We start from the raw sequence: 23,756 nt of genomic DNA on the forward strand, positions 1-23,756 counted from the left end.
AAACAGGAGCCTGACGAAAGGAACAAAGCTGGCTGTGTTGGTGAGGTCTATATTGCTACTACTCTGCACTCTTTTCATGGGGAGTGCACGGGAAACTGGATGGACAACACAGGTCAGCTACAAAGCCTACCTTGGTGAAAGCAGAACGTGAGTGAGAAAACAAAACAGAATGTCAGTCTATCCAGCTGAGATTTCCAGAAATAATTTTTACTTATTATATTTACTTACTATCTTTAAAATTTTGAAAGTTTTGGATTTTTCTTAATGCATTAAAAGTTTGTGTATAAAAATGCAAGAAAAACTGTTTATCATGACTCTAGCTGAAGATATAAAAGTAAGGTAATTCAAATAAGAGTAATTCCGATGAATAAAATTAGCACTTGGTATAAAATGTATCAGTTTTATAACAGTATAAAACTATCAGTGAAGAAAGGAGTGGTAAAATGAAAAAAAAAAAAAGTTACAAATGGATTTCCACTCTAAAACACTTAAACTGACTTAGATAGCTATAGTATCATATCAACTTAAAAGTCAATAGATTAACAGTAAACAAAAAATAAAGAAGGCACACACAATATACACCAAAGCAGGTTAAAAGATAAGCTTTCTATAACATAATAATGCTGACAACTGACCTCCAAATAAGTTTATCCCTTTCCCTCAATCAACTCACCCAACATTTTCTGCATCTTCATCACATTCAGCTTTATACTTGCAGGGTCCACACTTGGAGTGTTTTCTGTGAACTTCTGCCCCTGACCCTTCTTCTTCTGCTTAAAAAGAAAAATTAAATTTTCAACCAAAAGCTGGGATCCTTTCCAAACCTGCTTCATGTTTTCAGCAGCCATTATCCTTATTTCTGGGGAAAATGTATGCAAGGCTCTTGAAAACAATCAGTTCCAAAAAGCTGTTGATGCTTGAGTCCAAAAATGCTGTCAATACAGAGTATTAACATATACTGTGGAAAAAAAACAAGTATTGGGGCCAGAAAAATAATCCCTTAGCCTAAGTACCATGGAACAATAAGCTAGGTCTCATTAATTCTTAAAAAGAATTACCATAACATGAAATAAGAGAGGGGAAATAAACATGAGCAATATATTCAGTCCAGCGATTACCCTACTGAAACAGCCTGTGCAATCCTATTAGCAGTAAGTGATTCAACAAACAAGTTACTCAACACAGCCGAGTCTAACCACTGCCTTGTCTTCACAGCAGTTTCACACCTGCCTTAAAAACTGTCTCCCAATTTTAAAAAGAAAAGGAGTCTATTTACAAAGTACTTACCCTTTTCTACTTTGCCACGTAGCCCTGCCAATAATACCAAGAATGCTGAAGTGTATGGGTCTCCTATGATCCAGCACAAGATCAGTGCATACCACCAGCCCCCAAATCAGCTCATATTTCGCAGTTAGGGAACCTCGTTTCTGTGGGTCTCAGCTACAGTGGATCCTATTAAGAGAATCTCAAACTGGGCAGGAAGATGAGTTCTGAAGCCAATTTAGGGATTATGGTTTACTTAGAGGATGTCCCAGTCTGGTTTGGGAAAGCATACCTTACTGCGGGGGTGCCTATCAGCAGAGAAGGTGTTATAAGGCAAGCACACAGACCTAAGTGCCTGTTTGGTACTATCTCTAAATTTGGCATTTTGGATCCTACCTACACTTTACCCAAATTCTCATGCATACTCCCAAACAGTTCCAGGGAGCATAATCTTAAGTACTTCTAAGCCTCAGAAATACCATGAGATCTAAAACTCACACAGCCACCATGAGCTCACTAGAATTTGTGTATTAATCTGAGCAAACCACTTGGCCTTTCTAACTCAAACTCCCAAAAAAAAAAAAAAATTACCAACAACCAACATTCTCAGGGAAAGACATCCAACATTTGTACCATAAAAGCAAATATGTAGACCAACTTCCATTTCTTTCATATAGTAACAATGACAATTTCCTAACTGAATATCTGACCACAGGGGCTAGACTACATGGTCCTTTAAAGTCCTTTCCAGTTCTAAGATCTAGAATTTATGATCTCATCCTTCACACGTGATCACGAAGTCTCTGCTTGAACATGTCCACTCAAATTCTATTTTTAGACAGCTTTTAATCTTTTCTTTTTTAAAGCTAAAACCATCATCCCTGAACTTCTTCCTCAGGACAGTTCTTCTACTCTCTAGGTGACCTTTAAAGTCCCTTCCAACTCTACAATTTTAGGGTTCTATGAAATGTAGGGGGATGGAGTAAGGTTTCAGATAGTGCTGGAAGGATCATAACTGCGGTTTTCATGCGCATACATGTGAATTTTACCATAGATGTTTTTTCTTTTAGTGCATCCACAGAGCACCTGAAACATTATTTTGCATTCAGTGGATACTCATTAAGAATTACAGTCTCATTAGATTATGAGATAGTTTAGTCATTCTCAATTCTAATAATTCATCATTTCTCGGCTTTATGGCTGAGATCAAGTACAGTATCTGTTCTAATCAATTCTAATAATTCAGAGTAAACTCTGTTATATGCTATTACCAAATATTAGTTTTTTAAGTTTTGTGCCTTGAAAATTCCCTATGAGCAAAAAATGTGTAAGCAAACGACAAAAGAGTCACAAATACTCTGATTCGAGCTAAAATCACCTGGGGTCTGATCCTACAGAGAGGGCCCTTTGGTATAACTTCAATTTAACTGGAGCAATGTTTCCCCTTAGTCTGACAACAAATCTAAAATGAAAAATAAATGCAGGAAAAAAAAGGAATGCATAGGGCTAAGGGAAACTGAGGGGTTGGGATGATGGCTGAGGGGTACAGGGTTTCTTTCTGGGGCAATGAAAATGTTCTAAAGTTGGCTGTGGTGATTAATGCACAACTCTGTTAATACACTAACAGCCACTGAATTATACACTTTCGATGGGCAAATTGTATGGGATGTGAATTTTATCTCAGTAAAGCCATTTTTAAAATGCAAAAGAAGAAAATGCCTTTTAAGGGTATTTGAAACTTACCTCCTTCTCCAGATCCAGAGCCATTATCTGAGAAGAAAAATAAAGAATGGCTATCAACACTTTTCCCAGAATCTCATCTTACCAAATAGCAAAATTTCTTATCAAAAATCAAACTGTGATATCCATTCTCAGATAGTCCCTTTTCTCATTTTTTTCGACATCCAACAATTTATTCTTATATACTTATTTTGTACCTTTCTCCAAATATAAATTCCTTGGATACATAATCTATATACCTCATAATCTTTGTAGCTCATTCAGAAAATACACAGGTGCTTTGTACAAAGTGAAAAATCAATAAATATTATAAAGTAAATGGCTAAATAAAAATAATTTTAATGAACTCACTTTAAGGGAGAAAAAATGTTTAACTTTGCTAAAGCTTTAAAGGAATAATAAATAAACTGCTTTTAATAAAAAGGGAGGAAAAGCTTTGGGTCTTGCTCCAAAAATCTTCTTAATTAAATCTGTGGATAAAGGCCAAAAGATATGAATAAACCTAAGGTTTAGAAGGAAAGAACCTCAGGGTTGAGGCTTTCTTAATACTGATGAAATTAACTTCCTACAGGAAACCTTACAGAAGGAATCTCACCAAGGTGTCTGAAAAACTTGTTACTAATCAAATTAAAGAGCCTCCCTCAAAGTTACCAGCAAGAAACCAGTGTAAAAGGTAATTAATTTAAAATATGTATTTTATAATCCTGAAAGAACCAACATATGGCACAAAGCATATTAAAGAGGGCAAGACTGTAGCATCATCAGCCTGGAGCCAAGATGGCAAGTGATGAACTTGACACTCTATCCAGCACTTTCTAGGGAGAATTTACCAGAAAATGCATTCCAGTCTGTCAGATAGCTCTCAAGAATAGGGGACATCCTTCACAATATCGCTCCCTTCCCCCCTCACCCTCAATTTCCCGAAGACAATAATCAAAGTCCCAATCATGGTAGAAACAAGAGGGATTGGAAAAAATACACATTTTAGGTATCAGCCACTTCAACACTATTTCTGCTTTATTAACTATGCCAAGCCTTTGACTGTGTGGATCACAATAAACTGTGGAAAATTCTGAAAGAGATGGGAATACCAGACCACCTGATCTGCCTCTTGAGAAATGTGTATGCAGGTCAGGAAGCAACACTTAGAACTGGACATAAAAAAACAGACTGGTTTCAAATAGGAAAAGGAGTACGTCAAGGCTGTATATTGTCACCCTACTTATTTAAGTTATATGCAGAGTACATCATGAGAAACGCTGGGCTGGAAGAAGCACAAGCTGGAATCAAGATTGCCGACAGAAATATCAGTAAAACCTCAGATATGCAGATGACACCACCCTTATGGCAGAAAGAGGAACTAAAGAGCCTCTTGATGAAAGTGAAAGAGTAGAGTGAAAAAGTTGGCTTAAAGCTCAACATTCAGAAAACTAAGATCATGGCATCTGGTCTCGTTACTTCATGGCAAATAAATGGGAAAACAGTGGCTGACTTTATTTTGGGGGCTCAAAAATCACTGCAGATGGTGACTGCAGCCATGAAATTAAAAGACGCTTACTCCTTGGAAGGAAAGTTATGACCAACCTAGATAGCATATTAAAAAGCAGAGACGTTACTTTGCCAACAAAGGTCCGTCTAGTCAAGGCTATGGTTTTACCAGTGGTCATATATGGATGTGAGAGTTGGACTATAAAGAAGGCTGAGCTCTTAAGAATTGATGCTTTTGAACTGTGAGATTGAAGAAGACTCTTGTGAGTCCCTTGTACTGCAAGGAGATCCAAAAAGTCCATCCTAAGGGAGATCAGTCCTGAGTGTTCATTGGAAGGACTGATGTTGAAGCTGAAACTCCAATACTTTGGCCACCTGATGCAAAGAGCTGACTCATTTGAAAAGACTCTGATGCTGGGAGGGATTGGGGGCAGGAAGAGAAGGGGATGACAAAGGATGAGATGGCTGGATGGCATCACTGACTCAATGGACATAAGTTTGGGTAAACTCCAGGAGTTGGTGATGGACAGGGAGGCCTGAGGTGCTGCAGTTCATGGGGTTGCAAAGAGTCGGACACAACTGAGCGACTGAATTGAACTGAACTTCAACACTTCATGCGATTTTATACAAAGTCTTATAGAGTATTCACTGACCGATCAACCATGAAAAATATCTTTTCCAAGTAGAGGAAAAGGATGAAAGAGCAGAAAAAAAGACAAGAAGGGAACTTGACTTATTTTTATTACCAAATTTTTCTTAGGAAAACTCTCTTTTTCCCTTCTATTCCATATACATTGACTAGGTACATATTATGTGTTAGACAACATAGTAAAAGGAATAGGTACAAACTGATAAATAAGACAGACCCAGTCCAGGAGATACTCACTACCAACCTTTTTTTCAACCAATGTCCAATTTTAATAAATATTATATCTCACCACCTCCCATAAGGGTCATTTAAAATTTTGAAATAAATATATTGTGACTACTTTGATAATGAGGTTGAGCTCTTTCTGTAGATTAGATTTTCACTAGACACACGCTTTCCCCAACTCCAACCCTGGAATTAAGACATCCTCTCTAGGCAAGACATAGTACTTTCCTGTTCAGAAACAGGATCTGGCTAAAGGATAAACACATTCATCTGTGTTGGATAAATGAAATGAAGTATGATATATACACAGACATATGCACAAAGCATGAACAAACTCTGCCAGGAGATGCCAAAGAAGAAAGATTTCAGAGAGGAGAAAAGACTTAAGCTCAATATTAAAGCATTAAAAAAAGGAGTTCTCAAATAAGCAAAGGAGAATGTTATTTCTAGCACAGCAAACAGGACCTACACCAGACTAAATGACAGAACACAGAGCCCATCTAGCAGATAACAAGATCAAAGTAGTACCTTATAGCTTAGCTCATTCGACCCTCACTTAACCACAGGAGACGATAACCATCTAACCATGTAGGTATGTAACTGGGGCTCAGAGCAGCTAAGTGACTTGTGCAAGGTCATTCAGCAAATCAGAGCTGGAGTTAATTTAAGTTAGACTTTCTAAGCCTAGTGCAGTGCTCTTTCCAGCCTAACACTCTGCCTCCCCATGTTTAACATTCATTGTTTATCAAAGCAGTTGGCATCTTAACTCCTCATAAATGATGCATAATTAATTTGGGATTATAAAGAACTCCATATTCCTTTTTAGTTTCTAAATCAAGTCTGTGAAATATAACGTACCTAGAAAGTATGTGAGAACCATACAAATCACAGTCTACTGGCCTAAGAGAACCTAATTATTTAGTGTATGGAAAAGAATTTGGCCTTTCCCAAAGAGAGATCTGGCCTTGGCCCACAGCTTCTAGAAGGCAACTGATGTTTAGGAAGGAAGCTGACCACATCAGATCTGAGGGTGGGGCTGGCCACACTCAATATTCTTAGGGTAGGGGCTAGCTCACACCAGAAAGACCAACCACATAGTTCAGAGTGGAGGCTTTGAATCATGTGGTGTTAGTAGACCAAATTTGAAATCAACCATACGGACAAGCAATTAGTCATGCTTATGTAATGGAGCCCCAATAAAAACTCTGAACACAGGCACTGTAGTATACAGGAAAAGAAAGGAAATGGAGTAATCATATAAAGAACAGCCTCCACATTTACTGCTAACCTTCATAAAATAATTCTATTATAATATCTCACCAGCATCCCTGCTCCCAAATACAAACACAAGTAAGAAACCAAGGCATTACTGTTGGTTTCTTATAGTAATGCCTTCCAAAATTAACCACTACCAATTTAGGAAGACATAAAGAAGGCTGAGCATTGAAGAATTGATACTTTTGAATTGTGATGCTATAGAAGACTCTTGAGAATCCCTTGACAGAAAGGAGATATAACCAGTCAATCCTAAACAAAATCAACCCTGAATATTTATAGGAAGGACTGATGCTGAAGCTGAAGCTCCAATACTTTGGCCACCTGATGCGAAGAGCTAACTCTTTAGAAAAGACCCTGATGCTGGAAAGATTGAAAGCAGGAGACAGGGATGACAGAGGATGAGATGGTTACATAGCATTACTGACTCAATGGACATGAATTTGAGCAAACTCCAGGAGATAGTGAAGCACAGGGAAGCCTGGCATGCAGCAGTTCTTGGCATCACAAAAGAGTCAGACACAACTTAGTAACAACAACAACAAATAATTCAGGAAGGAAAAGAGAAGTATATACAAAAACTGGGAGGAAGTTGGTAACAAAGGCTGGCAAACAGAAAAGATACAAAGAGAAGAGCTTGGACAAACACTTTCTGGGATGCCACTAATGAGTTTCTACAATATTCCCCACTCCACCTCGCACCAAAATAAAAATTAACAAAACGGATCTCATAGCATTTACCCTCCCAAATCTTACTCTGCCTAATGTTCAAACCATAAGGCAAAATTGATATGCAAAGTCCCCACCAAAAATAGTATTAAACATTAAAAACGTCCTAAGAAGTGCCACAGAAGAGGTAATAAGAGAGACCACCTGGGGTTAAAAAGCAACATGAGATGGAGGCAAAAAGAGCCCCCGCCCACTTTCCCACATAATCATCCCAATCCGCACAGCAGCGTTGGGAATGAACCTCTGACTGGAAACTTCACCTTAGTACAGCAGAACCACTTCTAACGTTTCTTTAGGAGAGCATCACACATACCAGAGTAGCACGGTCCTCTCGCTACTACTGTTATCTCTTTCTGGTGCTTACAAGCAGCCCTTCTGAGAAAGCATTCATTTTGGTACGTGTCCCCATTTGATCCACAAACAGGAATGTAATTCGTATGGCACTGCAAAAGAAACAAAAATAAATTCTCAGAGCGACACGTGAATGTTAATAGTTCATTTCATATTCACAAATGCAATGCCATAGGACTGTAACACACTTCTACGACAGAAGTTTGCTCTTTTATTTGGTTTTTAAAAAGAAGAGCTGTGCTACTTTCTCATACCTTTTTTTCACATTTATAATGAAAATATTTTAACTATCAACTATCCATAAAAATGAGAATGAAAATCTCTATCCTGTCTACATCATTTGCTAGCGATCCAAGGAGATAATATAAGAGGAGATTCTTTCCAATGTTTGGAATAAGCACTAATGATGTAAACTATCAAAATTCACTTATTCAGCACCTCTAGTATAAAAGGTTTCAAGGTAAATGCTATAGAAGACACATAAGCTCTGTTCTCTGAGACTTTACAATCTTATTAGAGAGCCATATAAATATGAAATTTATATGTGTGGGTATATATATGATCATGTACTAAATCAAAAGTACAGATAATAAGTATTATATCTAACACCTATTACTGTAAGATATAAGGTATTTAAGAAAGCCTCCTCAGAGAAAGTGAAACATGAACTGGACCTTGAAGAATTAGTAGATGAAAAGAAAAAAGATGATACAGGTTTGAGAAATGACACTGAATTGAGATGTTTAAAAGACTTTAAAACTTCTATATTTCAAAAATATACATGACTAAAGTTTTAAAATCTGGGAGAAAATAGTATAACATGATACAAGTTATCATCACTAAAACAGAGACAGTACCAATTAATACAAAATGGACAAAAGACAAATTTACAGAAAGATAACAAACGGTCAATTAATATATTAAAAATGCTGACCTTTACTAATAATCAGAGTTGTACATGAAAATAAGATGCTACTTTAACCTTATAAAACTGGCTACTAGACAAACAAAAAATTCAATTTAGTTGCATACCAATAGCCCTGCTGTAATTTAAACTGGCTCAATCTTTAAAGAATACAATTTAATAACACATTTTAAGAGTTCTAAAAAAGCAATGAGGCTTTTGATCTAGAATTACACATTTAAGGATCTATCTGAAGGAAACTACGATAGATGAAAATTTATTACAGTCATTTCAAATAGAAATGTATTCATATCAAAAACATACAAGAAAAAATCTAAGTATCCAATAAGGTAATGTTTATTTTAAAGCACGCTATATATGTTCAAAGAGTTATTGAACTTTATAAGAATACTGTGTGACATAAAAAGATGATGTTAGGTGAAAAGCAGGTAATAATACCACGTATATAACTTCTGAGAATTTTGTGCCATTTTTAAATGCATTATCTAGTCCATAAAACTGAATGAAAATTTCTTAAATAATATGATAATATAAAATAAAAATGTAGAAAGAAGATAAATTATATATATATATCTGAGTTATTTAGAAAAATAAATATTCAGAGTAAATCCTGGAAGAAAATATCAATAAATTTTTCACATTACTTGTCACCATATTTTTTTATTTCCATATTTAGGATTTTCTGTTTTTCCCAATTTTTCTGCAATGAGCAAGGCTTACTTTCATCATTCATTTACTTTTTAACAAGTGGTCAACTTACTTTATGAACCATAACTTTGGCATGCTACCTCAGGTAGCACTGGTAAAAACAATTTTTAATAAAATATTTTATAACCAAGTTGACTTGCTATACACTATCACCAGACTCCTACATCAACTTTAGTTAAAACTCAAATTTTACTTTAGGATGCCTTCCTATATTCCTCCAGTTCTTCTAAGGATCACATTCCTTTATTCTCTTCCCCTAACATGTACACAATAAAACTATATGATGTCTGCAGGAGTCAATGTTACTCTGTAATTATACAATGTATAATTAGCAACAACACAACAAAAAAAGACCATAAGCTCCAAGATGTCAAATACAAGTCTATGGATTTTTCAAGCCAACTAACTCTTCACTCAGCAATGCTTAACAACTTTCTAATACAGTGCTCACAAAGGTGCTCATGCCCCTTAGGTCTGGGTGCCCCATGGAGGCATTTTTGGTTGTCACCATGACAAATGAAAGTGAAAGAGGAGAGTGAAAAAGTTGGCTTAAAACTCAACATTCAGAAAACTAAGATCATGGCATCTGGTCCCATTGGTTTATGGCAAATAGATGGGGAAATAATGGAAACAATGAGACACTTTATTTTGGGGGCTCCAAAATCACTTTAGATGGTGATTACAGCCATGAAATTAAAAGACACTTTCTCCTTAGAAGAAAAGTTACGACCAACCAAGACAGCATATTAAAAAGCAGAGACATTACTTTGCCGACAAAGGTCCGTCTAGTCAAGGCTATGGTTTTTCCAGTGGTCATGTATGGACGTGAGAGTTGGACTGTAAAGAAAGCTGAGCGCCAAAGAATTGATGCTTTTGAACTGTGGTGTTGGAGAAGACTTTTGAGAGTCCTTTGGACTGCAAGGAGATCCAATCAGTCCATCCTAAAGGAAATCAGTCCTGAATATTCATTGGAAGGACTGATGCTGAAGCTGAAACTCATACTTTGGCCACCTGATAAGAAGAACTGACTAATTTGAAAAGACACTGATGCTGGGGAAGATTGAAGGCAGAGGAGAAGGGGATGACAAAGAATGAGATGGTTGGATGGTATCACCGACTCAGTGAACATAAGTTTTTGGGTAAGCTCCGGGAGTTGGCAATGGACAGGGAGGCCTGGCGTGCTGCAGTCCATGGGGTCGCAAAGAATTGGACACAAATTAGTGGACTGAACTGAACTGATGACAAGAGGACATTACTGTCATTTAGCAGATGGATTCTAAGAGTGCTCAAAGTACCACAAAGGAAAGGGCAGTTCCATACAACATACATATCATACAATTTCTTTTTGTTTATATACCATACAATTTCTTTTTTTATATATACCATACAATTTCTTTTTTTTTTTGTACACCATACAATTTCTGAATGCATCTCTAGCCATTCATGCAGGAACTACGGTAAGATCATAAACAAATAAGACTGCTCTAGCTTCTCCAGGGTTCTTGCCTGGAGAATCCCAGGGACGGGGGAGCCTGGTGAGCTGTCTCTGGGGTCGCACAGAGTCGGACACGACTGAAGCGACTTAGCAGCAGCAGCAGCTTCTCCTAATAGTTTTTATTCTAGCATTCACCATACTTCTACTTTTCGTTTTCAAGTACTACTGGTATGCAAGTGCTGATGATGATCTTTTTAAAAATCCAAATATTCATTTAAGTAGATATAAGCAATGGACCCCTACATTGTCTTCTAGTATAATCATGTCCCAGCATTTACATTTTGAAATACTTATTTTATTATAAATTACTTTTATTTCTCCTTTACATTTCAATTATACATTATATTGATTTCTTTAACTACATGTTTATGTAAGCTACATTATCTACAAATTTCACTTTAGAAAAGAAATGGAATACAAATTATTGGTTATAAAAAAGGGTTATTAAGTCTGATAGGGCTGCGAATCTATACGGTAATAGCTAACATTTAATGCAGAGTTTCTATCTAGTAAATATTGGCTGCAACTTTAATGTCCTAAACTAACTTAAATGTAACAGTCCTGCAAAGCACATGTGGAGAAGGAAATGGCAACCCACTCCAGTACTCTACTTAGTGCTTAGAGCCAGAGTTCTGAAGTCAAATGCTGAGTTCAAATCTTGGGTCAAATATTCATGTGACTACGGGTTAGCACCAATGCCATTTTTTTTCCCCTATCTGTACAATGGTAATTATAATAGTATCTACCTAACAAAACTGTTATGAGTATTAAATAAGAGAAATCCATCTTTAGCATTTATATCTGGCCATAGTAAATTTTCAACAAACATTCACTGGTTCTGCTATAGATATTATCATTTCTGAGTTCTAAGTAATTGTCTAGGGTCATAGCCAATTTCTAACACTAACCACTACATGCTCCAGTTTTTCAGCAGGATCTCACTTGGTGGTAGTGAGCAAGGAGCTTAAAACAGATAGGCAATGTCCTTGAAATGCAACCTAACAAGCACATACCAAGGAGTGAGCATGATGGGAAAAGCAGACCTGCAGTTCCTCGGTCAGTTTCCAGGAGTTGCTTTTAGGAGCTTCTTATTATGCTATACAAAAATTATATGATTTGGGCAATTTTAACAACACGCAACTTCTGACTCAGGCATGACTCTATCTTAAGGTTTGCCTCCTCTTTACTGTCACTCTTGCTGGGGGAAAGAACTCTCCCCTATACCTACTCTTTACCTGGAAGAGTGATTTGAAGCAGTTTACAAAGATGCAGCAGTGTACAACTCTGCAGCCACGTCCATTCAAGCATTTATTATGTGCCTACTGTGTGTCAGGAACTGTGCTGAATACAATAATATTAACAAGGTTGTGATGGTTAATTTTAAGTATCAACTTGACTGGGCTCCAGGGTGCCTAGATTAAACATTTCTGGATGTATCTGTCAAGGGTATTTCTCAATGACACTGGCATTTAAACTGGTGAACTGAATAAATACCCCCTCCAATGTGGGTGGGATCATCCAACCCACTGAGGGCCTGAATAGAAAAAGGCAAATGAAGGGAGAATAAGCTCCTGACCTTGGTTGAGCTGGGACCTTGGTTTTCTCCTGGTTCTCAGGCCTATGGACTCAGACTGAGAGTTACATATCAGTTCCTCTGCTCCTCTGGCCTTCAGACCCACATTGGAACCACATTACCAGCCTTTATGGGCCCCCAACCTGCAGGCTGCAGATCATGGGACTTCATGTCCATAACTGAGTGAGCCCATTCCTTGTAATTTCTTTCTCTCTTCTCTCTCTATATACCTTGTTGGCTCTGTTTCTCAGGAGAATCCTGACTAATACAAAAGTCTAATAAGAGGACAGAGTACTTAGCTAGAGCAAATACTATGAAACTCAGGGAAAAAAAGGTATCAGCCTGAGAACTCCAGTCAGAAGAACAAAGGGGAAGAAAGAAAACAGGAAAAGCCACAGGCATTTCTCTTTATATATTATTCAGGTTGCAATGAAAAGATGCAATACTGATCATTTTTCTTTGTTCAAAATTAATAAAAGCAATTTTGTTTATGTATGTGGCAAGATGTAATAGCTCCTATTAACAGGCTAAACAAAACAATTTTAGAATTTAAAATCCTATTATTATCTGTTAAAATGTGTTTCAATTATGCCCCTCCAAAAGCTTGACACTGAAAGCATGATGAATCATAAGCAAGGTTTTTAAATGAATTGAAAGATACTGCTAAAGCATCCACAGAAAAGTGTTTAATGGGCATATGAGGTCATTGTTCTTAAACCAGCAAGAACGGAAGTCTAGGCTGAAGAGACGTAAAAGCATATAAAGAAGAGGAGTCAAAGTTTCGCTCAGCAGCAGGATCAAGTCACGCTGTAAGCCCTTAGGCAGTTTGCTCCTGCAAGGTAAGTAATTTGTCTTTAAACATCTTTATATCCCCAGCACCTACCACTAAGTAAGCTCTGGGTAAATGTCTAGTGATCTAAACCCCTAACTTTTCTTTTCCTTTCTTGCTTTGCCACAAGGTAAGAATACAGGGATTCAGATAGATCATGAGAAGGTTCTCTAGCTGTTCAAGTAAGTTAAAAAGGTCAAAAGGCTTTATAACCGTAGAGTTGCAAGGAAAGACTCTGAGAATAAAAAGCAGAATCATGAAGACAAAGATAAATATAAAATGAAAATGTAAAACTTTATATAAAAAACATAAAATGAAAATAATACTAGGATAACTTCTTTAAAATATATAAAGCTTTCTTTGTAATCCATATAAACTAAAAAGTAACCATCTCTAAGATACTTTAGTTTATATGGATTACATATATCCCATGTGGCTCTAGCGATAAAGAACCCACCTGCCAATGCAGGAGACATAAGAGATGTGGGTTTGAGCCCTGGGTCGGGAAGAGCCCCTGGAGGAGGGCATGGCAACCCACTCCAGTATTCTGGCCTGGAGAATCCCATGGACAGAGGAGCCTGGTGGGATACAGTCCATAGGACTGCAGAGTCAGAAAAGACTGAAGTGACTTAGCATGCATGCATAAGTGACTTAGTACTTAAAAGAAATTAAAACACTTATGTATTAGTAAAACAGAATATTTTTAAAAGGAAATGTAAGAATTAACAGATGTTGCCTCTGAGAAGAGCAACTGGTAGTCTGGAGTGGAAGGAAGACATTTTTTCCTTATATAATGTTCAAGTTGTTTACTAAGGCAAATACCACACTTTTAAAAAATGTATGAAAATGATACCTACATCATAGGTTTTCATAAGAGTTTGTTATGTTAATTTTTATATATAAATATATATAAAATATTTAGGAGTTAATAGATATAAAATGCTCAGCACAGTAAGCAATATTATAAGAACAACACAAACAGTACATTATATTTTATTAACACAGTATACACATGTATCTTTACAGATCAACACAGGGAAAAAGAAAATACTCCCCAAAATAGAAAGAATATGAAATATTAATTCAAAAAAATGGTAAATAAATCTATGGCACATTTCCAATTTCTCCAGTAATCAAATGCAAAAAGTTTCTTTACCTTTCAGATTTATATAATTTAAAAGGACTGACAAAATTCACTACCAAGAGGCTGAAAGGAAACAAGCAGCCTGGTAACACTGCTCTTGGTGAGAATGCTAATCTGTACATAAGCATTCCATTGGCCCGACAACTCCACATCAAGGACTTTAACCTAAGGAAATAAAAAACAGTTGGAAGAGGGGAATAGCCCCAGTTTTCCCCACCCAGGATAGCTAAAATACCCACCAAAAAACCTTCAATCTTTGTTGCATGAAGACCCAGAGGATAGAATTCAGAGCGACCAAAGCCACTGGGAAGTGAGCGAGAAAGTCCCCGAAAGGAGAGAGAAACCAGGGAGCCCCAGATTCTGTGGCTGACTTTTGAACCAAGCACTTATGGGGCACACTCCAAGTAGACCAGCCAAGACTGAAATAAATGATATTTGTGTTGCTACTCAAACAGGAAGGACAAAGTCTGCTGTTTTTCAGTCAATTCAACTGTTTCAAAAATGACAATACTCAGAGGAATGTAATCCAAACACTAGAAAACACATCATTCACAAGGGGTAGGATACAGTCAGAATAAATAGGAAAAAAAAGAAAACACAATCCATTCTCAAACGAAAAGGCAATCAATAGAAATGATCCCTGAGATGTCCCAGATGTTGAAACTGGCAAAGATTTTTAAAGCATCAATATCTATGCTCAAGGAAAATAAGCTTGTAAGGAATGAAAAGACAAGAAATCTCAAACAGAAACTATAAATTCTAAAAATAAAGTATCTGAAAGTAAAGACTCACTGAATGGCAGAATGGTGATGACAGAAAAAAGGATCAGTGAACCTTGATGTAGGTAACTAAAATTTATCTAACATGAAGAACAAGAAGAAGTAAAAGCACATGAGGGCTTGGTACATACCATGTAATCAACACCTTCTTTTAAGGAAAGAAGCCCACTTTAGTTACTGTCCTTCTTAAGAAGGTTTAGGGAGCAAGAGGGCAGGCAGACATAACACTGCCTATTTTTTTAATTTCATTTTTATTTTATATTATAGTTGATTTACAATGCTGTGTTAATTCAGGTGTACAACAAAGTGATTCAGTTATATATGCATATATCCATTCTTTGTAAGATTCTTTTCCCATGTAAGTTATTACAGAATATTGAGTAGGCTTCCCTGTGCTATACAGTGGGTCCATGTTGGTTATTTATTTTATATACAGTAGTTACACTGGCCTGACTACTGTTACATGAGGAACGATGGAGGGGTGGGCACAAGGTTAGCTAAGCCACTTCAAAGGTGGCTACTGTCAATAAACAGTGGATTGTAAAGTCCCTTTTGACCAAGAGGAACATTTTTGGCTGGTCATCAGTATACTTCCCACCCCTTCCTCCTTTACTTAAACTTTCTACTTCTTTTAATGAAAATAAACTTGATAGCTAACAGTTTTCAAAAAGGCTTCATATTCAAGATCTCTTTCTGATTCTGATTCTCATTACAATATCCTAAGAAAGGGTGGGAAATATGCTATCTATTTTCAGATGGATCATACAGAATTATGCCTGAAGCTGTACAGGGTTTTAGAAATACTGACTATCCTATGCTTTTATTCCTAATCTCTGTTCCCTTTATTCCCTTTAAAATTCAAAATGGTAGGCACAATTAGAATAAGATCATGAATTTTAAAATTTCTAGTTCCTTTTTTGTTTCATCACAAATTCTGAATAAGGGACCACTTTGTGAACAATGGTCCCTGGTCGGGGGAACTAAGATCCCGCAAGCTGTGCGACACAATCAAAAGGAAAAAAAAAAAACGGAGCAGATTTCACTTCCATTCTTTTTGTTTTTTTTTTAAGACAACAAACTCACAACTAAAACAGCATCTGAAAAATAAAGATATTCGCACTCTTAGTTTGAGATTCCCCCTTTCTAATCCATCTCTAACTCGGATCTACCCTGAGGCAGTCATGTCCTCTGGCCGAAAAAAGATGAGACAGCAGCAAATAAGAGGGAAATAAGGGAAATAAGCAAAAAAGGAAAAGAGAAAGACAAGAAAGACAAGGAAAGAGGATAAAAAGACCAACATTTTAAATAAGTGACTCTACTGCAATCTGTACCTTACTTCCTTTCAGTGACAATTATACATTTGAATAAAACTTTTAATTTTTTTTTCAAGGCATTTTCACCTTCTATGAGAGCCAATCTGTCCTTATCATTCAAGAAAAGAATGGAAGGTACAAACAGTAGCGTTTCATTTGACAAGAATCAGTGGGCTGTGAACCCAAATTTCTTGTAGAGTTCAAGGTGTTTTAATAAGCTTTTTAATTTAAAAAAATGTAGAATTACAAAATATGACAAACGTTAAAACTTTTGAGAAAAGGTCTGATTTCCTTACCTGAAACTGACACGCACATTTCAAACCATCTCCATCTTCTTTACAGACGCCTCCATATTTACATGATGATTCATCACAAACTCTTAGATCAGATTCCCTCACATTTAATTCTGTAAAAGAGGAAAAATTGTTTCATATATGTGTGTGTGTCTCCTTTTTATCCAAATATGCATATATAAATAAAAGAAAAAAAATCCTTATATCTCATCGACAAGTATAATAAGTCACAACATACAAAAATTAAGTTCTATGGGTCACAAAATGTTCAAGATTCCCCAAAGAAAGTTGTGCATAGTAATGTGCCTTAAATCACATAGAGCAAAGCAAAATAAAGCTCAAAATTTCAGGATTTCACATAATTCTCAAAAGGGAAATCCACAGAATTTTTTTATTTTGCCTGCCAAGAGCTTAAGACGGTCTTCTTACTATTATTATCTTAATAATTTACATTATTTTTCTAGTGACTGAGTTACTTTTAAGGGCAGCCAATAAGAATAACTGAAAAAAAATCTTGAATTTTTTGGCACCCAGAATAAGTTTTGGGTGATCATTATTCACTCTAGACAGATAAACAGTTTCAATTACAAAAGAATGATAAAGTAAGCTTGAATTTCACACAATAGATATATACGGTAGTTCACACCATAAGTATATACGGGGCATTTATGTGCAAAGAAAGAGGTTCAAAATCTTCGTAGATTTAAGATTTTTAAATGATTGATATAATTTTACTACCACATGAAGCAGAGCCTATCAACAATACAAGTACTCTGCAGTCATTCTGTGCTTGTTCCAAGACTGTCAGTCTTATTCTGGAACGATCAAAATAATCTCTCTAGGAAACCTAATAAATTGCTTCCAGGTTAGAGAAAAGCTGCCAATCACATGGAACTGGGTGAAAACCACTACAAAGCCAATTTTCATATCCTCCCTACTGGGAATGAGAGCTACAACAACAAATGCACTTTTATAAACAATCAACAAATGGTTGTTTAAAAACTCATCCCAGGGCCTCCCTGATGGCTCAGTGATGAAAAATCTGCCTGCCAATGCAGGAGACACAGGTTCGATCCCTGATCCAAGAAGATCCCACGTGCGGCAGAGCAACTAAGCCCGTGTGCCACAACTACTGAGCCTGTGCTCCAGAGCCCGAGAACCACAACTACTGAGTCTGCGCGCGGCAACTGCTGAAGCTTGCACCCCCTAGAGCCTGTGCTCCCCAACAGGAGCAATGAGAAGCCTACGTACCACAACTAGACCGCAGCCCTGGTTCACCACCACTAGAGAAAAGCCCACGCAGCAACAAAGATCCAACAAAGCCAAAAATAAATAAACAACGTTGTTAAAAAATAAAAAGGCAACTCATCCCAGTGAGGAGGTGAATTCATGAGTCTGGAAGCAGAGAAGCCCAAGTTACTCCTGACTCTGTGGCTCAACAGCTGAGACACTCTGGGAAGAGCACAAGACCTCCTTCCTGCAGCTCTAGATGGAAATGAGGTCTTGGCAAGTATTTCTCCTGCAGTCCCTCATCCCTGGTTGTTTTCTACTTCTAGATTTTGAAGCAGGCCTCAGTGGACTGCCTTGAGGAGGTTCCATTTCTCTATCTAGTGACACACGTCCTGGTTGACCATCACTGCCGCTCTCGGCCCCACTTGTCCTCAGTGCTCTGCAATATCTCTGCCATTTGTCTCAGGTCTCCTACTCCCAGCTGACCCTCTGAGGAACTGATAGTCTAGTACCTGAACACCCAAGGAGTGGACAGTCAGGGTACTTATTTGAATAACCACCCTGAACCAAGCATTGCACTAAAGTAAGCATGTCTATGTAACTATAGGTTACAAAAAAAATTTTTTTTCTTTTCCTTAAATGGATCTCAGGTGCACAGAATTGGATTGCTCTCAAGTTCAACCATATGTGTAAAAAATTTTTTTTAGATCAGCAGAAACAAAAACTATAGGAAGCTAATGCAGTTGTTTTGTCGCTCTCAATGTTTCACACAGTATTCAGGGCAGAGGCGACCATCCTTTGATTCCTTTCACCTTGGCTCTGGAAGCTTTATGTTCTTGGTTTTCCTCATCTTCCAATTTTCGCTTATTCTTCCCTTTCCCCCCTTAAACACTCACACTAGCTCCTGAAGCTCAATACTAAGTGTGTGTTGGGGGGGAGGGTTGCTTTTTTCTGTCTACCTATATTCCTGCAGGGAACTCGCACAAGGTCTCCAGGTTCCAGTTACTGTCTTATGTACACATTAAAACCCAAGGAACATAACTAAATATTCATAAAGAACTGCTCTAGAAAAGAAGATAAGAAAGCATGACATCTCTGCTCAACCACAGACTTAATCCATTTTAGGGACCATAGAAATAAAAAGAATTGCATGATTTGAGATATAAATTTTAGTCTATTTCTCTACTTCTTTTCTTTGTAGCTTCAAGATTCACACTGGGTTCCAAAGAGATCAGACATATCAAACAACAATAAATAAAATTTTTATTTTGTCCATGGGTCAAGATCACGCTTTAAAACTTGCTATGTTGGCTTCAGATTCTTTTGACTTGTAATACTTCATCTGTTGTATTTTAAAAGCACAATGGAACTGCAATCAAGAGCCTAAACCCTCCCTGCCACAAAGATTTTCACACGCACCTGTTTGCATGACAGACCAAAGAACACCTTGGGAGAATAATCATTCATACTAAGGTGAAGCTTCCCTGGTATCTCAGTTGGTAAAGAATACACCTACAGTGCAGGAGACCTGGGTTCAATTCCTGGGTTGGGAAGATCCCCTGGAGAAGGAAATGGCAACCCACTCCAGTATTCTTGCCAATGGAGAATTGTCAATGGAGAATCCATTGACAGCAGCCTGGCAGGCTACAGTCCATGGGGTCACAAGAGTCGGACATGACTTAGCAACTAAACCACAAGGTAAAACAGAAAAGCTCAGCCTGATAAACAAAGTCTTGGTTGGACAAGAGGAGTCCAGGCAAAGTCTTAAATAATTGGGTGCTACATCATAGTTTGATAAAAATTAGTTTATCAAGAGTATCATGACTTTCCAGTGCCCTGACTCCTCACAAATTTGAGAACTATGGCCTTAGTGCAAAAACAGTACAGAAGGAATTCTGAATTGGAGTCATCTTCTGTTCAGTACCAGGCATCAGGAGGGCACTCTACTACCTATCAATGGTAACGATGATAACACACCTGCCTTCCTGAGCCCCAAATGGGAATTCAGCAGAAAGGATGAGTCATTTCTAAGGCCGAAAATCAGTTCTCCAAACAGAAATATTTTACACACAGAATCACTCAGAAGGGTGGATTCAAAACAGAAATATTTAGTTCTAGTTGCAAAAATGCCCATTATATAATTCTCTAAATGTAAAACTTGTCTCAATTTTCATCAACTTTCGAAGGCTGGGGAACAATATACCATAAGGGAAGAAATCCTATTTACTGTGAATGTGAACTGCCAGAATCCCCAACTTTTGGCACCACTAACTAGGTTCAGGCTGCAGTTCAAAATGAGACCCATTAGCATTCCATAATGATGCGACTTTCCTACCACCATTCCAATTAAACAGAAGGTAACTGGGGGATCTTATGAGTTAGCTAGTGATTATGGGAGCCAAAAAGTGAATTAACTTTGCAAGATGTTATGACAGGATTGAGGGTTTCTCCATCTCAGCACTACTGACATTTTGGGTAAGATAGTTCTTTGTTGGAGGGGGCTACCCTGTTCACTGCAGGATGCTCAGCAACATCCCTGACTTCCACCCACTAGAAGCCGGCAGGACCAGCTGTAACAACCAAAAATGTCTCAACACTACAAAACATCCCCTTAGGGAACAAACTCACCACCAGACAAGACCCACTTACTGTAAAAGATGAAATAAAAGGCTTTATATATTTAATTCTCCAACACAATCATTATAAAGAAAATGAGTCAAACAGCAGAAATCTGCAAAATCTCTGTACAGTACTGCAGTTATTTTTCATTGCAACAAGAGGCTCAGTGGGTGTCCTCCTTCAAGAATGTCTTAACCTCTCATCAGCCTGGCTTCTTTCCCCTTTCATATCAAAATTCTATCAAAGGTCAAAATCACTCTATTCTAAAGATCCCACACCTTTCTTCTTAAGTCTTCCAGCTCTTTTCTTGACCTGTCTACTGGAGCTGACATACCTGGCCTCCCCCATTCCAACCTGGTAATCTTAATTATTCCCCCAACTAACTCTCTGACCACTTCTCAGTCACTCCCCTTTTTCCTTCTACTACTGCTCAATCCACGTCACTCTTAGAATTTATCCCCAACTTAATCAACACTCTAGATTAACCAAAGTGTGCTTTTGTCTGTAAAACATGCCAACCAATGCCCATGGCTCAGTGAATCCTCAAGGCTACTAGGTCACTCTCTACAACATTCATGAGTACTTGAGCTCCAATCAGAAGAGCTGCTCTTGTGCTTCAAGAGTCAGTTATGTATGTTATACAGTCTGTGTATACCAACTGTATTCATTACTGTAATTATGTGGTTTCAACTCTTCACAAGCAAGAAAATAAATTTTCTATGAAAATAAAATTGGATGCTACAGAAAGACTTAGGACGAGTTCCTTTTTAAAAATAGCTGTTGCCTTAGGTGGAGGCAAGATAAAAATCTAGGTTTTTGTATCTCCAAGTCTTTAAATTCTTTTTTAAAGACATTAAAACTGGAATGTGTACTCAATGCATTATGAAGGTGGTTTATTCAAGAAAGGGGAAACTCCAGTTATTCTCAAAGAAAACTCTGGGCTCTCTTTCAAAATATTGTTTAATAAACATATATTTTTAAGTTAAAATGCTACATACATTTACAAACCATTTTGTGACTCCTCACTTTAAAAACTTTCTTGATTAACCAACTACCAGAATCTTACGGCACTGAGACAAGAGGGCTCCTACTATGTATAAAAATATTCTGTCCTCAGCCATCCCACTGTAATATCTCATCGTACTTCTTCTCTCAGCACTCTCTTCCACTCCCACGACTCAAGTCTTCAGAGTTGGTTTTCCCCAACCTTATTAAAGCCATTCTCATCTGCTTTTGCCAGTGCTATTTCCAGTCTTCAAAGCACTGGTGAGCAAAGTCCTATAAATTAATACTTAAATAGGATTTAATGATAAGTATTCTTTAAGTACTTTACAACATGTGGAAATATTCAGTTTATCTCTAGGTGATTCCTTATTGATTCTCTTTCAGGACATATTCAAACTTTGTATCACGTTCTTAAGAAAATTTCAGTGGGTTTATTCTCATTGCCTAGATGTTAATAGTATTTGGGAAAACCTACACACCAATCCAACCTGACATGACCCCTGCTGGATGGTTTCACTCCCAAAAGATGCCCTGTTTGTTCATGACACTGTGTCCAACTGCCTACATGACAGTTCCACAATCTCTACACTGAAAACAGTGAAAATATTAAGAATATTTAAACATTTAAAATATCCCACACCAGGAAATAGTGTGACACAGCCATGGAATATTACACAGCTGTTTAAAAGGTTGTGTGTATTATATAACAATATGGAAATATGCTGATGAATGTTAAGTAAGGTAGAAGACAAAGCTATACATACACCAATATAATGTATAAAAAACATATATAGGAAAATCCAAGTATGTTTGCACCAGTGGAACATGGATTTTTTTTTTCTCTCTTTTCAAGTTTTTATACCAGTTATATTTAAAGGGGGAGCTTCCCTGGTGGCTCAACTAGTAAAGAATCCACCTGCCAATGCAGGAGATGCAAGAGATGTAGGTTCAATCCCTGGGTCAGGAAGATTCCCTGGAAAACGAAATGGCAACCCACTCCAGTATTCTTGCCTAGAAAGTTCCATGCACATAGGAGCCTGGCTGGCTACAGTCCATGCAGTGGCAAAGAGCTGGACACAACTGAGCACTGGAGCAAAAAGTCAATGTTATTTCAAACAACCCCAGACACAGTTTGCCATACAACGGACAAAGCATGAGTTTGAGGGCCAATACAGGCCAGGTTCACAGGCTAGTTCTTCACATTTTAGAGTAGCAGCACCTTCCCTAGATGTTGTAATGATTAGATGAGATAACATATTAAAAAGCAACAGTGCCTAGAATAAGAAGGTATACAACAAAGATTCACTTCCTTTCCTTTCCCAGACCAATCTTGGAGATACCTGTAATGACACAAGTCATTGAAAACTGAAACAACTGATCTATCTAGTAAATGTTGACTTCAGTCTCAGCAAGTGAGATGAACTAGGAATTAAATTCTGTTCAACTTGCTTACTAAATTAACAATATTACATGAGTTATTTTCTGCTATAAAGATATTGGGGGGAAATAAACTGTGCTCAATATTTCATGATATAAAACCAAAAGCAGTTTACATTAATATTAAATAGCATTCACAGAAGAGATGACTAAAAGATCTCTAAGCTATGTAAAATGAAAGAAATTCACATGTGCCACACAATCTATCTGACTCCAATGTTTTTCATCCCATTCTGCACACTACTGCCAAACCACCCTTTGTTAAACACCATTCTGATCATGTCAGTCCTCCAATCAAACACCTACAGTCATTCCCTGCTGCCTATTTCAGTTCTAAACGCCTGAATGTCAGGATGCTTCAGGCAAGGTGATGGGGAGGACAACCTATTCCATGATAAGAAAGAAATACCTAGATTTCAAGCTGGGTATTAATGGTACCCAGGGTCTTTCTAGCCCTACCAAAGATCTCAAAATTTGGACACTTTCTCCCTTACTCCTATTTTTTGACTAGCTTGGCAAACCTGGGTGCTTCCCTCTCACAGATCCACAAACTGAAGCCTCTATACAGCTGCCAGGAGACAAGGACAGAGGAGTATTGGGGCTGCTAACAGGTATGGAAATTCTTTTAGGAGCGATGGAAATGCTTCTCAATTATATTGTAAGTAGCAGTGATAGTTGCATAATAC

At 37.4% G+C, this 23,756-nt stretch overlaps 1 protein-coding gene and 1 pseudogene across 3 annotated transcripts in view; one reads left to right on the forward strand and one right to left on the reverse strand.

The window, feature by feature from the left end:
- TMEFF1 (transmembrane protein with EGF like and two follistatin like domains 1) overlaps positions 1 to 23,756 on the reverse strand; it is a 96,461-nt gene that overhangs the window by 50,884 nt on the left and 21,821 nt on the right. For 2 of the 3 annotated variants that reach the window (XM_070375194.1, XM_070375196.1), the window contains exons 2-5: positions 16,783 to 16,892; positions 7,683 to 7,812; positions 3,007 to 3,033; positions 674 to 773 (exon numbers count right to left, since the gene is read on the reverse strand). In XM_070375194.1, the coding sequence (XP_070231295.1) occupies positions 674 to 773; positions 3,007 to 3,033; positions 7,683 to 7,812; positions 16,783 to 16,892 (367 nt within the window). The remainder of the gene's footprint in view (positions 1 to 673; positions 774 to 3,006; positions 3,034 to 7,682; positions 7,813 to 16,782; positions 16,893 to 23,756) is intronic. The other variant, XM_070375195.1, reaches the window with a different exon arrangement.
- Positions 2,444 to 2,549, forward strand: LOC138989050 (U2 spliceosomal RNA; annotated as a pseudogene).

This window comes from Bos mutus, chromosome 8, assembly GCF_027580195.1.
Source record: "Bos mutus isolate GX-2022 chromosome 8, NWIPB_WYAK_1.1, whole genome shotgun sequence".
Lineage (NCBI taxonomy): Eukaryota > Metazoa > Chordata > Mammalia > Artiodactyla > Bovidae > Bos > Bos mutus.